The sequence below is a fragment of the Apis laboriosa genome, unplaced genomic scaffold (genome assembly GCF_014066325.1).
Source record: "Apis laboriosa isolate Shangri-la unplaced genomic scaffold, ASM1406632v1 scaffold122_cov146, whole genome shotgun sequence".
NCBI lineage: Eukaryota > Metazoa > Arthropoda > Insecta > Hymenoptera > Apidae > Apis > Apis laboriosa.
The window spans coordinates 2861415-2879160 of NW_025221084.1; the positions used below are offsets into that span (position 1 = coordinate 2861415).

Sequence of the window (17746 nt, forward strand, 5' to 3'; positions counted from 1 at the left end):
AGCTTAGAATCATTAGCCTATCATTGAATCACAATTAGTTTATAAGTAATTTTAATTGATAAAATGTTATCGTTGAGTTATAACTCAACGAATAGATATAGATGTGTTCACAATGCTTTAAGGATTGAAAAATAAACACGAAGATATTTTTTTTTTTTAGAAGGGAAGTTACAAAGAAAATTAATTCTTTATTAATTCTTGGAATAAACAAGGAGTGGAAGCTTTATAGGATAGGTCAGGGTGCAATCGTAACAAGCAAATTATAAATAAAATTTGTTAAATAATTTTGTTAATAACTCTTTGATACTGTCACAATATAATTCCATATTTTTCAATCATTTGTTGCCAATTCTTGCGTGTAACGAATTTACTGCTTAAATGATCTTCGTTACGAAGAAAGATATACCGGATATAGATCTCTCTTAATTGATTACTCTTCTTCGACCCAAATGCAAGAGTTAAATTAAATAACAGATACTGAACATCTCGTCGCATTTGTCCTTGCATTCACCAAGAATTTGAAATTGTTGCTCCGAGCTATAACTGATACGAAAACACTCCACCATTGTTAACTTGAAATGTCAAGGATTTGCGAAACGTGACCTGTAGTCCGACAAGAGGATTACTCTTGTTCTGACCAGTGCAAAACTTAGAAAAAAAAAAAAAAAAAAAAAAACTGTACCAAATTTTCAAGAAACGATCTACTCAAAATCATTTATTCCAATTAAACGACAAAAAAAAAAAGGAAAAAAAGGAATTGCTCTTTTGGAATCATCGATCTCCAAGTTCAACCAAGCCAAGCGTTTTATAAACTATTTTATAACGACGTCGCTTTATCGAGTTTCCCCCTCCCTGCTTTCGAAAGGCATTCCATTCGAAGGAGCGGAACGAGTCAAGTACTTATATAAATCAAACGTGGAGATCGCGTGTATACGTGTTTAAGAGCTTTCTATTGCAGAAGGAGAAGGAGGATGCACGGTACTTAAACCGAATAGTGTATTTCGAATCGTTGGAAACTCACGAAGAGGATGGGGGGGTGGAGGCTTTAATACTTGGTGGTTTATGGCGGACGTCGAATACGAACCTCGAAATTGCGAAATGTTTCGAAATGTCCTTTCGACCACTACTCGTAGCTTTTCCATTATTAGGTTTACATTTCGACGAAAAGTCAAGCGTGCAATTTTGCGCTCCTAGAAACCCTCCTCCTCCTCCTCCTTTTCTTCTTCTTCTTCTTCTTCTCCTGGAAACTTTTATCCCTTATAGGTAAAATCCTCGATACGAGAATATAATTGAAAAGGAATACTGGGAAGGAAGGCTTTTTTGATCATTTTTTATGGGTCGTTTTCGAATCTTTTTTGTACAAAGAATATATATAGGGGATAGGATAAATAAAGATTTGCAAAACGCAGAAGTTGTTCGAAGCAAAGGATGCTGCTCGAGCCGGGATGTTTCACGGAAATTTATGGTTCGTGCTCCAGGCTTGATATTTATGATTCGTTGTCTAATATGAATTGAAAGATGAACGTATCGTAGGAAATCTTAAAAGTTCTTTACACTAATACTTCCCATTTTTCTCAACCGTGTAAATCCAAGTATATTTTAAATTCATTCTTTAACAAATTAAGATTATATAACATGTGTATCTCTTAGAAAATGATTGGTATAAAATTAAAATTAATAATACTTCGAAATAACTGCTAAATAAAACGATATATAAAAAAATTTATACACACACGGTTCTCATAAGAACCTGTTTACAGATCCACATCAATTACCGATACTTTCCATACTTTCAAAATTTCCTTTTCAAGAATTATGTACGAAGCTCTCACAAAAAAAATACGATCACGAGACGACTGCAAACCGCGAAAGAAAATGGATTTCTACTCCATTCGGATTATCCGAATCGAGGAATCCGGTGGTAAGAAACGGATGGACAAACAAGGGATCGAAAGACGGTGGTGCAAGTGGCTCGATAAAAGGAATCGTTTGGAAAAGGTATAAAGGACAGGGGTGAAAGAAAGAAAGAAAGAAAGAAAGAAAGAAAGAAGGAAGGAAATAGCATCTCGCCACCAGGTCCAGGTGGCGAGAGTAGACGAAGACGTATCGATTATCTCGCTCGACTTTGCGCAAACGAGACCGCAGCGGCGCGAAAGTACGATCGAAGATAAAGCCAGCCTCTCTGTAAGCTCTGTAACCCGAGAAGGAGAAGGACAGAGAGAGAGGGATGGTTCGAGCGTGCTCGGCCACCCTTCGAGGATAAAACTCGAGGGACGACTTAATCATCGATGGGCAAGGTCTTTTTCCTTCGGATCCAAGAAAAGAGCGAGAGAGTCTTCCAACGATCCTTTGTGAGGAAAAGAGAAAACCGATCGTCTGAGGAACTTGCCGGTACACTGGCTAATGAACCGTGTCGAGCAGTGATCGATTTATCCACGATGATTTATCAAAATCGATATTTTTCCGTTTATTTATCCCGTTCGTTGATCGAGTTATAGAGGTTTGGAAGATTTTTTCAAGAGAGATAATTTTCCAATTTTTGTAATTTGATTAATTAGTTTCTATGGCTATTTACGTATCGAAGAAGTAAATTTGTTATCTTATTTGAGATAATTCTAGAATTTAGAAAAAAAGAAAAGACGATATCAAGTGATTGGATTAATGGAAATTCGATTTATAAAAGTTTAAGGTTAATTTTAAACTCGAGTTACACTGATAAAATAGTAGTGCACAGTTCGAATTAAAGCAAATTTTATTTATTTTAGAATAAGAAGTTCGATCGAGGTTCGACTATATACGCATAAATGTCATGTAAAATTGAGTATCCACTTGTTTCTTATCCGTACTACGTGTTGCGTGTCGTTCGAGGATACAAGTATAGTGTGGTTTTCTGTGCCTCTATTCATTGTGTATTCGATCGAAATACAGGTTTCGATGCACAGGTTGGTGAAGATGGTTTACACTTGTTATACATCCTCGTGTCTTCAATCTATCATTGTTGAGTATCAATATGGACAGGAAGCATCGTGTCAAAACATTGTGATGAGTCATGCTTCATAAATATCAATCTGTCAATTTGTTAATTTTTTTGTCGTCACATCAAGGAGAGATGATACACGATGATCCAACTAAATCGGTCTTTTGAACAAGACGCGTTACATTGCCCCCCGATTCTCGCTTATTTCCATCCAAAAGAAAAGAAATACGTGCAACGATGATGTGATATAAAATTTATAAATTAAATTATAAACAAATCGTTTATAACTACGATTCGAAATAATTTGAAATTTATTTAAAATTTAATTCTTGCTCTGATCAATACATAAACGTTCATGTTAAAAAAAATACGAACAATATTTATATACTTTTTTAAATTATCTTCTCAAGATTAAATCAAACGTTATTACATCCACGACAGATATAATTTCGCAACAAATTTATATGAATAATTTCCCAATTTGATTAATTAATTTCTACGGCTATTTACGTATCGAAGAGCGAAGAGGTAAATTTGTTATCTTATTTGAGATAATTCTAGAATTTAGAAAAAAAAGAAAAGAAGACGATATCAAGCGATTGGATCATCGACACGCGTCTCGAAAATTTAAAAACACGATGTTGCACCGTATTTCGAAATTTACAGCAGTAATATCTATCCTACACACACATACACACATATTCTTAGCCAGGTTCGTCGATATCAGCATCGCTCCTCATTTTTCCTACCCCGTCGCCTTTCTCACGTCGAATTACGCGATCGAGTAGCAAGAGAGAGCCCCGGGCACCGAATTTATCGAATTTCTCCGGGGACTTCTCCGGCCACTGGAGCTGCTTTAACGTTCGAGATTCTCGACGGCTGCTTCTGCTCGCTGCACAACATCCTCGTCCAACGAGGAATAAAAAGAGAGGAGGAGGAGGAAGAAGAAGTATAAAGTGAAACGCGTGAAAGGGGGAGCGTGTCAGGTGCAGAGAAAAATGTAGGAGGGGGTGGGAAAATGTGTGCATCGAGAGAGAAATCAATGGTTTTATAAATAATCGCTTGGCTTTCGCTCGCTTCGTTTCACCGGCGATGCTAGCAGGTATTAAATTCCTATTATGTCGGCGGTGAGTGGAAGCCGTGTCGGCCGGAGGCAAGACTCGAGTTGAGGGTGTAAGAAACGAAGGGAGAGAGGGAGAGGGGTATATAAGGTATCGTTTGAAAGGGGACTCGATGGCAGACTTCCACTTCTGGACATTTTCTTCCAACCCCCTTCGCTTCTTCCGTCCCCTCCCCTCCCTCGAAAAGAAAAAAGCGGCGGAACGCTTTGGGCCGATCCTCGAACAACTGGATGTCATCTCGACATTTGATCGGACACTGGAAATTCTTCCCTTATTCTCGAACAAAGTAAATGGAAGGGAAGAGAAATATTCGGGTAATTTATTCAGTTTTAGCTTCTTCTCTTTCGCGGAGAAGGGATGGACGTGGAGGACTCTCGAGGAGAATCGATTCTTTCTTTCGAGGAGAAATGCCTCGGCTTATCTCGTGATTCATTTCCCAAACTGTGGTGAATGGGTAAAGTGAAAAGAAATCGTGTCTAATTCTTCGAATCAGGGACGTGTCTCTTTGCATCGATTCGAGAGAAACGTGACGAATTACGTCACCGTGTGCTGGAACACTGATCGAGGACACTCCGTCGCGAAATCACGATGACCAATCGCGTAGAAGGAATAATAACGAAAGTTCGAACGAAGAAAGGAGCGTTTATTAAACAGAATCTAAAGCTATCGTCCAAGTGGCTCGATTGGCGGAAGTCGACTCTGCGAACTTGCCCAAAGTTGGTTGGAGAGGATCCTGGGGAAAATCTCGTTCCCCTGCAGAAGTCGTGACGATAAGGCTGCTTCGAGAGAGCGCGCATTCTCGTTCGATAAAAAACTGTCCCCGTTCCAAGGGATAGTTTCGTAGTCATAAATATTCTAAAACCTCGAGGCTCGAGCTTGCTCGCGTCCTCGCGTCTTTTTTCCATCCCTCGCGCTCCTTGAAAGGGGAGACGGCCTCCTCGAAACTTCGAGAACGTGAACTTTGGCAGGGGTAAATAGTTCCGCTCTGTAAACATTGTTGAATTATTCATCGATACGGATAATTCATAAAAGAGAACACGCCGCTCTGTTAGACGTTTATTCTCCTCTGATAAAACCGGAAGAGGCAACAACGCGTGGTTTGCGTGCACTAAGCAAAGGGAATTCGAGGGAAATCTTTGGTATTCGGTTTTCTTTAAATTCCTTCCTTTTTTTTTTTCTTAATCGAATCTTCTTAGTTCGAGAGACGAAAAAAATTTAGTAAAAGATTATATAATAAGAAGAATAATATAATATATTAAGAAGAATTATATAATAAGAAGAAATTGAAAGATGAGGATTAATTCGACGCGTGAAAATATTTGTCACAATCGACCTCGAGATGAAATCGGGGTAAAAGTATCGCGCAGAAACCATTAACCCCAAAAACTCTGGCCAGAATACTCGTGACACGGGGTTAAGAGGCGAGAGAAAGGGGTGGATAAGTGTGGCATGGATCACGTGGAAGAAAGAAAGCGTTTCCCTCTGTTGAACGATCTCGAGGAAGGCACGAGTGGAATCGATATCCAAAGCGCGTCCACGTGTGCGTTTCGGCGCAAACATCTGTTTTTGAAGATGAGAAAATATTTCCCCTCCGACTGTGTTTTATCCGTGAAATTGGTATTCGAAGCACGAGACGAGGATGTCGTAAAAAAAAAAAAAAGAAGAGTTTTTTAGTTTCTCGCACGAAACACCTGTGATTGTCTGTCCTTCTTGCAACGAGAATTTTCCATACGACAATTTCCTCCTCCTTTGGATTTTACGATCACGACACGTGTTCTGGGAATATTTATTATTCACAGACGTGCTGCTAGAACGTTGAAAATTTTTATTATAGTTTCCTTCGGAGACTTTATACTTTGCCTGATTTTCCTTCTCGATTGAAAACGAATGGTAATTGATTATCGAATTTCCTTGAGTTTTTATTCTATAGATGAATGCTATAATTGAGATATAAGATATAAGAATTTTTCTAACGTGAATAATTATATATATGCATATTTCAATCATTGCATACTCAAGAGAATATAGTCTCTTTAATCATTCGTAATATTGTAAAAATTATCTTAGGATTTATTGTCAGTTTCTAAAGAATTGTGTTCTATTCTATATATATTTCTCAAGTATCTTTTACAAAGTAATTTAATTAACCTTTGACATTATATTATTAAATATCATTAAATACATATTGTATTGAAATTGTTTTTTTAAAATTAAATGTAACTCGTAGTTTTGTACTCTTGCAAGCAATTCCTCGTGAAATTTTCTATTAATTACGCAAGAAATTTCCTAGGAAATGTTGAAAACTGCTTCTGCCTTAGCACATTTCATTTTAGCAAACAACAAAGAAGGTATATTACAATTAATTAACATTTGTCCAAATGTTGAAAGTTTTGAATTTAATTACCACCTGGCTAAAGTCGACTGTGCTTTAGAAGCTGAAGTTGAACTCAGTTGAGAATATTCAAAGCTTGATTGCTTCTAAGACGGACTTTGGAAGTGTAATGATTCTGTTTCACGATTGACTTCTAACCAAGTGTTAATTGACCACTAACTTTGGAAAGTTCCAAGACTTCTCTTCTTCTTCTTCTTCTTCTTCTTCTTTTTCCACTTTTTCCTACAGAATTTTCATTTTCGAATAGTCATTGGAAATCATTGAATCTTTGTTTCAACTTCATAGTTTCACGATGCAACTGTCATTTTTCCACAGAGAAACGAACGAAATTCTCGCAATAATATTTCAAATTTAATATAAAATAAGGTATAAAACTTGAGTGATCTGCAACTAACAGGGGGTATCGTTGTTTCATCGTGTTGTGCAAAAGCAGGAGCGGGTTTGGATCGTTTCTCGAAGGGTGCAGGAGGGTGGAGACGATAGTGAATTACACTGATCCGGAAGCGCGCTTTGGGAATATGGCGGGAATTTCGCCGGAAGCGGAAAGCGTTCCCACTCTTCCGCGCAGTGACCGCGGCCTGGTCTGTTCGGGGAACCGCCGGCAAAACCGAGCATCGTCTCTCCAATTCTCGTAATTTCGTCCGCCTCTCTGTACCGCTGTTCAAAATTCCCGCCCTTTTTACGTTCGATCGGAAAATTATAGAAAAATCATTGCGAATGATTCAAGTCTCTTGATAAATATACAATAGTTTTTCTTTTATAATAAGGAATAATTTTTGGATGGACGTAGCAGGTATTTTGTTAAATTTCTTTTTTCATAGAAATCTATTAAGTATGTGGTTTTTGTATACTAAGATAATAACTATTTGTTCGTATTGCATGTAAAAATTTAAATTTCAACGAAAGAAAAGTGAATATGCGATATGTGCATAGTAAAAGTCATTGATGTGGTATAACAATTGTGAGTAACAAAATAAAATTTCGTTCAATCGTTCAAATTTTACTGAAAACGCGGAAAATATTGAAAATTGTGAGTGATTCTAATTTGTTGATTAGAAATTATATTTTAACCCTCCAATTATCATGTTGAATTAACAAACTTGTTAGCAGCAAATTAAAATCTTTATATATCTTTACCAAGATATATAATTTTTACTTAATTCGAAATGGTGGATTTTTGGTATCTATATCATCAACACTTTGAGTTACCTTCCCCTAGCTCTTAAAAAAGACGAATCTCGTAAACTGTCGAATGAAAAAATTTTTACAACTTAGGAACTTTTTATCGAGACACTGAGAGACTTTTAAACTCAAAGATTCTCTGAAATTAGAAAATTTCGAGCTCATATATTTCTAAATACACCTACTGACGAATCACTCTAATTAATTAGCGCCATCCTTGACGAATTCTTGACACTTAATGGATCAAAAAGTGCATCGGTGTTCCTTGATTTCGATTTGTGAATCGCCATTTCCAATGGAAATCGAGGACGATCCACGCATTAAAACGCAAATACATAGCTCTGTGAGCAACCGCGACGTCTGGGTTGTAATTACATTGGCATGAAATTGCTTTTCATAATGACAAACCGTTTCAACCTCCTTCTCGCCGTGGTGAAACTTTGGCGGGAGTTGGCCGAGGTATTCGACTCGAAGGGAGCATTTTCATCGACTGGTAAACGCTCTCTTCCCTCCGCTGAATTTAATTAGTTTTTCGTGATAGAACGCCTTTTGGACGATTATACGACAGAAAAGATGTTTCCCCTCGCGTTATAATTGAGCTCGGTTAAAGACGATTATTGTGTTCTCTGTTTTATTCTACTAGTATTGTTGAGGGTGAAAACTTTAAGACGATTTTCATACTTGTCCTTTCCGTGATGATTTCGTGTTCCTGAATTGATAATGGATTGTAAAATTAATTATAAATAATATTTGTTTCTTTTATTGAGATGTGTGTATAATTATAAAGTTAAAAATGAAATGTTACTGCTATTGCAGCAGATATTTCTATGGAAAATATTCTTTAACGTGTAGTCAATCTTCTGTACTCGCTGTAGCACGTAGTAACATGACCTCTTTCACATATATTGCTCAGGAAACATCATATTCTCTGACCCCAAAAAAATTGACGTCAGAGCAGCACTCTATCATGAACATTTTAAAAGTACTGTTGCAAGCATTGACCTAAAATATTCAACGAAAGATTTTATTTACATAGCCGGCACAGAGTTACTCTATTATAACCACCACCCCCTCTGTCGAAAATAACTGACACGTTAAATATTAAATATTAGTTTACCCTTTCAAACGTATTATCAATTCGAGTGATAATTATTTGAACAACGCGTGAACGGAATGAAATAAAAATTTCACTCGAACGACGTTTATAATTTATTTTGATAAGCTCCGCAATTCGAAAATGGAACGGACCTCAATCGTGAAAATATTGAATTGGGCCGATGACGAAGTTCATCAACGGAAAACAATGTAACAATGAATGAGACGGATATTAATCATGGTTTCTCCATTATACATAAAGCTTGGTTTTCGACAAACGATGAATACTTAAAGTTGTAAAGTTATAAAGCTTTCCTGCCCCCCATTATCTCGTTGGAAACAATGGAAAACGCACGTGTAAAATATTCACCAACGGCGTTAATAGCCGCGTATCCAGGAAAGTGTCACAAGGGTAAATAGATTTTATCGAAAAGCTGCTGTGATAACTGCTGTGGACCTGCTGAGGAAATATTGAAGTGAAGCTCAAAAGACTAAATATATATACTTTCGCTTCGGGAATTTCGTGGGGAAATTCTTGGGGGGGGTGGAAATTTCGATGTCGAGCGCTCTTCAACGCGGAGGATTACGCATATTGATCACGCGATATTGCGTTCATTTTAAGCTCGCGCAATAAATTATTATACAAAAGTAAATAAAGTGAAAAAAATAAAAAGAAAGGATTGACTCGACGAAACAATAGGGAAATAATGATCTCCATTATGAATAAATCTGTTATTATCTTAGTTTTGTCTCTCACTACTGTTATTACCGGTTCATTAATTTTCTTATCTATATTTTGATAAAGGAATATTTTAATTGCAAAGCGAAATTGATAATTAAAAATTTGGAATATTTTTTAACGCATAACTCAATATCGTCTCCAGAGAAAGAAAAGACTTTTCTTAAAACGTGTGCAAATATCGTCGTCACAACTGTTTAGAATTTCGTTTCAGGACTGTTTTCCTGTATTTATCAAAAACCAATATCCACCGCCACCGGGGACCTCCTTCAATTTTTGGCGTCGCCATTGAACGTGTTAACGAAGCAGATTACCTGTGACGATATTGTTGCTCGTTTTAAGTACACACGATTCATTTGGATCGTCAATTTTATTTTATGAAAAACCGATAATTGAATAGGATGAAAAGAAAAAAGAGAGAGATAGAATTTTATTCTGCTTATTTATCACAACTGCTTGCTTTTTTAACGCAATAATTTACAATTAATAATCTTTTTTATATAATAACGATTTTATCTATCTTTTTTGTTATTATGTAGATATGATAAAATTTTACTTCTCGAAATTAACATAGAACGAGATAATTGACGTTTGCAATTTCAAGAAACTAATTTCAAAGAGTCTTTTGTTTTTGGATTCTTTGATACTAGTACTAAGAAAAATTGTTTAATGTAATTGCTTTCACAATGACACAAAATATTTGCATACTGAATCTGTATGCTAATAATTAATAAATATGCATATAGAAGAGTCGAATAAATTTTATTCCAAATTAAAATAAGACGTATCGGTATCGAAACAACAATTTGGACCTCCCTTTGCATCGATAATATTTCCATTAAAAACTGAATATCAATCCTCTTGAAATAACTGTTATCGTGCTTTAAATATTCACAAGTAGAACATTCGTTCCATCCATATATTATCTTAAAAGTAAAAAAAAAAAAAAAAACATTATTATTTTAAACTATAAAAATTTCCCAACACTCGATGGAATATAATTAAAATGTTTTCGAACATAAATAAACCCTGGTACGGTGTTATACGAATTAAACGAAATTATTCACTTACTTACTTAGCATATCGCGCCGTTTTTACGCATCAACGAAGCACGCAATGCGTGTCGCGCACCCTCCACTATACACAGCTTTTCCAATGCTTCCCTACATCGTACTTTCTCCAACTCGAGAGAAATGGTCGACAAGAGACGACAAAACACGTCAGAAAAAAATATAGTTTGCCCCCCTTTTCGAATAATCAATATATTACGTTGTCGTTCATTTTTAAAATATTTAAAATATTGTCAATTCCGATTTAATCCTTTTAGAGCGGATGATAGCACTGATTATATAAATTGTCTTCTATCTCATATTTTCTATATATTTCCTCATTAAAAATTCAGTAAATAAAGAATATTCATGCTCGTCGTACAACCACATCATCATGCAAAGTACCCTCAAAAAGCTAATTTATCTTGAGGGGATCAAGGATTTAGGAAATTCAAGCATTAACGATAATCCACTTACTTGCACTGGTAGGACACTTACGCTCCTGTGCACACTCGTTAATTATCGATCTACCGTGTAAAAACCAGTTACTTTAAATTCTACTTAAAATTATCACTTCTACATGCTTAAAAGCATATATATATAAATATACTATATCTACACTAAATTTAAGTTTTTACACTCATCAAGTTTTAACACTGGAACAACCAAACCCTAAAATAACAAATTTCGTATTTTTTATGAAAATTAATATTTTAATCTAATCTAATTGCGATGTAATTACACACATCTACTAGATACTTGGATACAAACCAAGATTTTCTAAATTTGTTGATGGCAAATAACATTTTATCCATTTTCTAAATCGTATGATTATTAATAATCATGAAAATTAATAATCGTAGTAAATTTATTCTAAGAATAAGAAAGCAGGCATAACAGCGAATTTGATCGATATTATAAACCGATTCGAGGGAGTACGTTTCAATTACTGGCTTGTACATATTACAGGAGGAATTAACAGTATGCGCCCTACATAACTATCCCAAATGTATATAAGAAATGCAAACACATTTATCAGTCGCTTCAAAAGTAAATTTCGTGCATCCCACGATACACAGATACGTTCTGCGCGTTTGCTTATTGATCGACACATAATCTACAAATCCATCCATCATAGTCCACTCGTTGATAGATCATGGACGCGTTATACGCTACAGTGATAGTATACGTACGCTATTAGCCTTGCACCTTTTAATATAGATATTTTCATTTTCAAATTTTCATAGCATAAGTATTTTTAAGAACCAGTCTTCCTTATTTCTTCTTTAGTTATATAATCAATCGAAGCTTGAATTAGAAACGAAGCGGGAACAAAGAATCGAACGACTCGTCTGAACATCAATTGTTCATAAATCCAACGATATTGATACTTTGTAATTTTATTTTTCAGTCAAAAAAAAATCCTAAAATCTATCGAATAATATCTAACGAATAAGACGACGACGATCTCTGATATATTCTTCAAGAAAGTTCCTGGGGAAAAAAAAAAAAAAAAAAGAAAAGCGAATCGTTCCAATTATGATACAAATAAATTCAGTTCATCGAGTTTATTACTCGATAGTGGATAATTGCTCGTGATTGATTATAACTCGTGTTCTTTCGGATTCCAATAACGCTGGTAGACGTAATAACGTAGCTCTAATTGCATCACATCGGATTAAGAAAATTAATCAAAGCTCTACTCTCTCTCTCTCTCTCTTTCTCCACTCCACTACTGGATAATTACATCCAGCGAACCGCTAATTGCCGCGTCGAAAAATGGAATAAGTTTCGCGAGTTATTGGGTGTGGCGATTAATCTGGGGCGATCAGTCAACGTCGAAACCGGTGGAGGGGACTTATCTTTCCGGGCAACGATATCCTTTCCTCGTCTATTAATCACGTTTATCGTCTTTTTCCCCCCGCTCCTTTCGATCCGCCGCGAATGAAACATCGGCCGTTCAATAACGTTGGTTGGGGGATCCGGCCTCGAAAAAAACATTGTTGAAACCGGGCATAATTGATAGCCTGTCGCGCGTTGCATACATTAACTTTATCCCCGTCCGTAGCTTATCACGTTGCATTTATGTCACGTTAGGAACAATTATTATCACCTGGTAATAACGTATACGCACACACAGTTATCGAGTTATTTATCAACTAGCGTGAAGCGGAAGTGGAAAGGAATTCATCTTCCTTCCCTTTAGATCACTGTTTCTCGATCGTTTTTCCGAGTGATTCTATACACCCTATATATATATATAGAATGACGTCAAATAATATCTACAAAATGCCAATATCAAATTGCTAATTCAAAATTAATATTATGTATATTTGAAAATTGAATTTTTATTATTCGATATAAAGATATAAATAAAAAAATTGATCCATAAACTCTATCATATTAAAACAAAAATATGAATTTAAATATTCAATTGATTGAAGAATTGTAAAATAAATTCCTAAAAAAATTGTTAATATTAAATATAATTTTCTTAAATCATAGAAATTTTTCCCTATTTATTTCTAAATAAATTTATTTCTAAAACCCTATATTTATTTCTTTCTTACTTATAAAAAAATCTGACTATATTGAAATAGAAATTTACATAATTAAAAATGATCAATTGGAAAAGTTTATATTTATGAATAACGTATTTAAAAACAATTCTATTATTAATAAAATAAATATATATTTTATATATTTAAATATATAAATATATAAATATATATTTTATGTAAAACATATTCTATTTATTTTAATTTTTCCTTCTACTTATTAAATTCGAAAATTCTTCAAAAACTTGTCCAACCATTTCAATCAAAATAATGTTGATTATCATTGATTACATCATCATCGTATATATATAAATACAATCACAGGTATTATTGTTTATGAACTTGTCTCTCAAGTAATCTTTCTTTTTCTGTTAAGATTTTCTGTCGAACATCGGCTCGATCTACTCTTACAATCGACCTTTTGTTATTAAGATGTGTTACGGGGTCCGGATATTAAGGCGGATAAGCGATAGCTTAAGATTTTTATCAGGCTGAAAGATTTATTACTCGAGAGACCACTCTAAAATTCGCGTTTAAGGTTAAGTCGCATATATTATGTACTTTTGCTGCTTACTATATATTCTATATGTACGCCACTTATTCTTTCACCATCTCGTTGTCGAGATTTATCAACTCTCTTTTCCTAAATCACCGATAAACCAAATATCATCGGTTAACAGATTAACTTCTTCTAAAAGTTTATCAACGTTTAATAATTATTTTATGTAAAACATATTCTATTTATTTTAATTTTTCCTCCTACTTATTAAATTCGAAAATTCTTCAAAAACTTGTCCAACCATTTCAATCAAAATAATGTTGATTATCATTGATTACATCATCATCGTAATTAACGAGAAAGGAGAAGATTGATTGAGAAATCGAGGATCCTTCCAGCCTCGGTTCGATATTTTCTCGAGATGGCCAAGAACGCATCCACGCTTGTCCGTCATCACGCTGAACCATTCGAAATTTTAACGACGCTGCTCGTTTGCCAAGCATAAAGCGCGTATCTGCGATTAGATAAGGAGACAAATCGGGAATATCCGTCAGTTGGCGCGTTGGGTCGTTGGCCTGGTAGTATAATTCGGGCGACGTTATCGCCCTTCCTAGATCACCTCTCCGCGCAACAAACCTGGATGCGACTTGGATTTATCGACGTGCCAAGGAAATTGTGCTCCTCTCGAAGAGGAAAGGAAAGGAGGACCATCATCGTCTCTTTCTTCTGTTTCGTTCTCGGGGGTGGAATTCCCATTGAACGAGATGATAGAATGATTGTTGAATGGGAAATGATACTTTTATGGGGGAATTATTATGAGATGAAAGAGGTTTCGATGAAAAAAAGAAAAAGAAAGTGGCTTTCATTGGAAATTAAATTAATATCCGTTGAATGGAAAGTGAATATTTCTATGAGGAAATTATTATAGGTGGTATAAATCTTTATTATTATTTTTTTTTAATAAAAAAGTTTTAGAATAGTAGCTGCGAATAATAGAAGGATTAACTGAAAAGAGATTGAGATTAGTATTCAGAGGGGTAAATTTCTGTGGAGGGGGCGGAGTTTACTACGAGCTTCCCCCCAAACGAAATAGCAACTGCTAAATTAATATTGTTGAAAGTCACGCTTCCACGGTATGGAATTAGAAGAAGCAAAAAGAGATGCGAAAAATGAATAAGTTTGAAAAAAAATATTAATACTGCACAAACAAATTTTAACGACGCAGAATCGCGATTTCTTTTTATCTTTTATAATAACTGTATCCGTAAATTTTGTTTTGATACATAGAAAGCATCAGAATTTCGATTTATTTGTCCATGTCCTTTCCTAAAATAAATCCATCGTTCTACGATCAATAACGAGAAAAGCGAATAAAAGTATTTTTTTTTTTTTTTTTTAGAGAAGAATTAATCGCGAGCATGATTTGGATTTAATCGTTATCCAATTTTCGAAGAAAATTGCAATTATTCGGGAGGGAAAAATTTCGAGCATTTCCCCGTGAACGCCTGCATTTAAATGTTTTAAAATCCGTTGATATAAATCCTTTGAAATATACTCGCCCTCTCGCTTCCACGTCCAAGTAGTTACAGCACGTGCGGTTCAGACAGGTGCGCCTGGGAAATCCAGTTAAACGTTAAATTACTTTTGGAGTTTATCGTTGATTTACGCAGCCGGTTGCGTCCGAAAGAGTAAGAAGAAAAACAACCCTTGCCTTTTTGATTAATGTAACGACCGGGCTAACAACCCCTTCCCACCCTCGTTCTTCTCTATTATTAAACAAGAGCCCGTTTCTGAAAGCAAAGAAGGGCGGAAGAGAATTTTTAGTTTTGCAAAAAGAAAAAGCAAAAAAAAAAAACTGTCTGTTTTCTTTTTCTGTTTTCTATGATTTTTTTTTCTCTCTCTCTCTCTCTCTCTCGCTCTTCTCCTCTCCCCTTTTGTTTTTTGAAACGAGCCTCGCGTTATGAAGCACCGAAATGGTGTCAGCAGCGTGCGTAACAATACGTCTGTGCGATGGCTGGCCCAGATTAACGTGGACGAAAGAAATTCTTGGGTGTAATCGTGCAGATATCAGAGTTATGAAATTTCTCTCTCTCTCTCTCTTTCTCTTTTTCTCGAGTACACACGAGCGATGGATTTATTGTATTTAACACTCTCATACAGATGATATGATTTACAACACGAGTCGAAAGAAATTGTTTCTTCGCGATTCTTATAATAATATTGTCTTAACGATACGAATTTTCTGGATATTAACAGTGAAATGGTATTATTACGATAAAATGAATTTCATTAAATGTTTGAATCTTTATATATCATTTTAGTATTACTTAAAGTCAGAATATATTATTGCAAGAATCGTTAGATTCCATGTTCTTGTTGGATCCATTTTGCAAATTGAATGTATTTCTATCTGTTATAATAGTAATTCATTTGAAAAAAATCGATATAAAGTATAAACAATTAAAAATAGAAGAGAAAGAAATATCCGTGTTAAAATTCTATTCTACGTCAGCTGAGTCAGGATAATCCACCTTGCACACATTTTTCTGATCTCCCCCTAAATCGCAAATATTTGGAAGAAGCCAAAAATAAACTGGCCATTAAGGGAGTCACTGCACCACTCTTCCTATCGATCGGTCCGTTTCCTGCCATATTCGACGTGTTATTTGAGGGATGGTCGAGAGTTTTGTCGAGTCATCCCTAACAATAAGACAATAACACGCAAATTACAGTCTCTCAGCCCCACTTACTACACATAATCCTATACCATATACACGAGATTTAAAATTAAAATCGGATTTTTCTTCAATTTGAAAATTTGCCAAGTCAAAGAACCATCCACCGAATCTTCTTAAAAAATTCATAACCACAATCTCGTTCCTCCTTAAATAATAATTTCACCTATTAACGTTATCTCGATAAGAGTTTCTTTCTTCTTCAATCCTTCACGTCAAATATCATAATTTCAATTAAACAAATTTCTGATGCCCAACTTTTCTTATTTTTTTCCAATTCAACAATTTCACGACACGTACGATAAGATACAATCCACAAAGCGGAACACCTTCTCATCTTTGTCACCGTTATTGAATCGAGCCCATTATGCAACGACTATTTATACACACCATTCGGTTCGACGAATCGTTACATCATCCACCGACGTTCACCCTTTCACCACGCGAGATCCCCTCCTCTTTCTATTTCCGCCCTACGTAAATACACCCCTCATTCCCCCTCTTATTAAATTCACTTATCACCGTACGATAAGAAGGGTGTCCGTTTACCTTGGCGTCCCGGCTCTTCATCTCCTGCCTCCTCGGCACCGTGTTCTCGCCATCTGCGTACACCAGGTTCCTGATCAACCCGTTGAACCTAGGCTCGAAGATGACGCTCGGCAACGCGAGCAACGTGAGCTTGCTGTTGTACCAGCTGGGCATACCGCCCACGTAAACGTCGGAATTGCCGGCCAGCTTGCCGAACTCGAACTCCTTCCCACGGGAGGTGGAGACCGCGCTCACGCCGTCCACGGTCAACGTGGTGTTCTCCGCGCACCTTGTGATCTGCACCTTGTGCCAGTGGCCGTCGCCGAGATCGTGGCCGACTGTCACGATCTGCGCACCGCCTCCCAGATTGTATCTCAACCTGAGCGCGCTCTCGACGAGCTTCGCCTCGAAGAAGTCGTACGTGCCCCCGTCGTCCGTGTACAGCAGCAGACCGTTCCCCTGCTCGGTCTTGAACTCGAACTCCAACGTGCCGTTCAACCCCGCGTTCCATTTCCTGAACTGGGCGTAACTCGTGGCCGAGCCCTCGAGCACGAACGACATGGCCACCTGGCCCAACAGCACGACCAGGAACGGCAGCAACGTGCCCACGTTTCTTATAGACATGGTTTCTACTCCTGGCTTCGGTAGCTGGATCATCTGCTAGATCATCAGATTGTTTCTTCGATGCGTTCCTTCCTTCCTTCCTTCCTTCCTTCCTTCCTTCCTTCCTTCCTCTTCTCCTCCTCGCGTCGCGTCACATGTCAAAACGTTCTCGTACGAGGACGATCAGATCTCGACATTCGGATCGTGGTTCCGAGATTGGAAGTGGCAGCAGCCAGCCAGCCAGCCACGTTGTGACCGGCTGTGATCG

General features: G+C 36.4%; 1 protein-coding gene across 1 annotated transcript in view; it reads right to left on the reverse strand.

Moving 5' to 3' along the window:
- Positions 1–17532, reverse strand: part of LOC122720222 (neurexin-1) — a 420486-nt gene extending 402954 nt beyond the window's left edge. Inside the window, exon 1 of the mRNA XM_043946779.1 lies at positions 16897–17532. Within this exon, the coding sequence (XP_043802714.1) occupies positions 16897–17532 (636 nt within the window). The remainder of the gene's footprint in view (positions 1–16896) is intronic.
- Between the last annotated feature and the right edge of the window lie 214 nt (positions 17533–17746).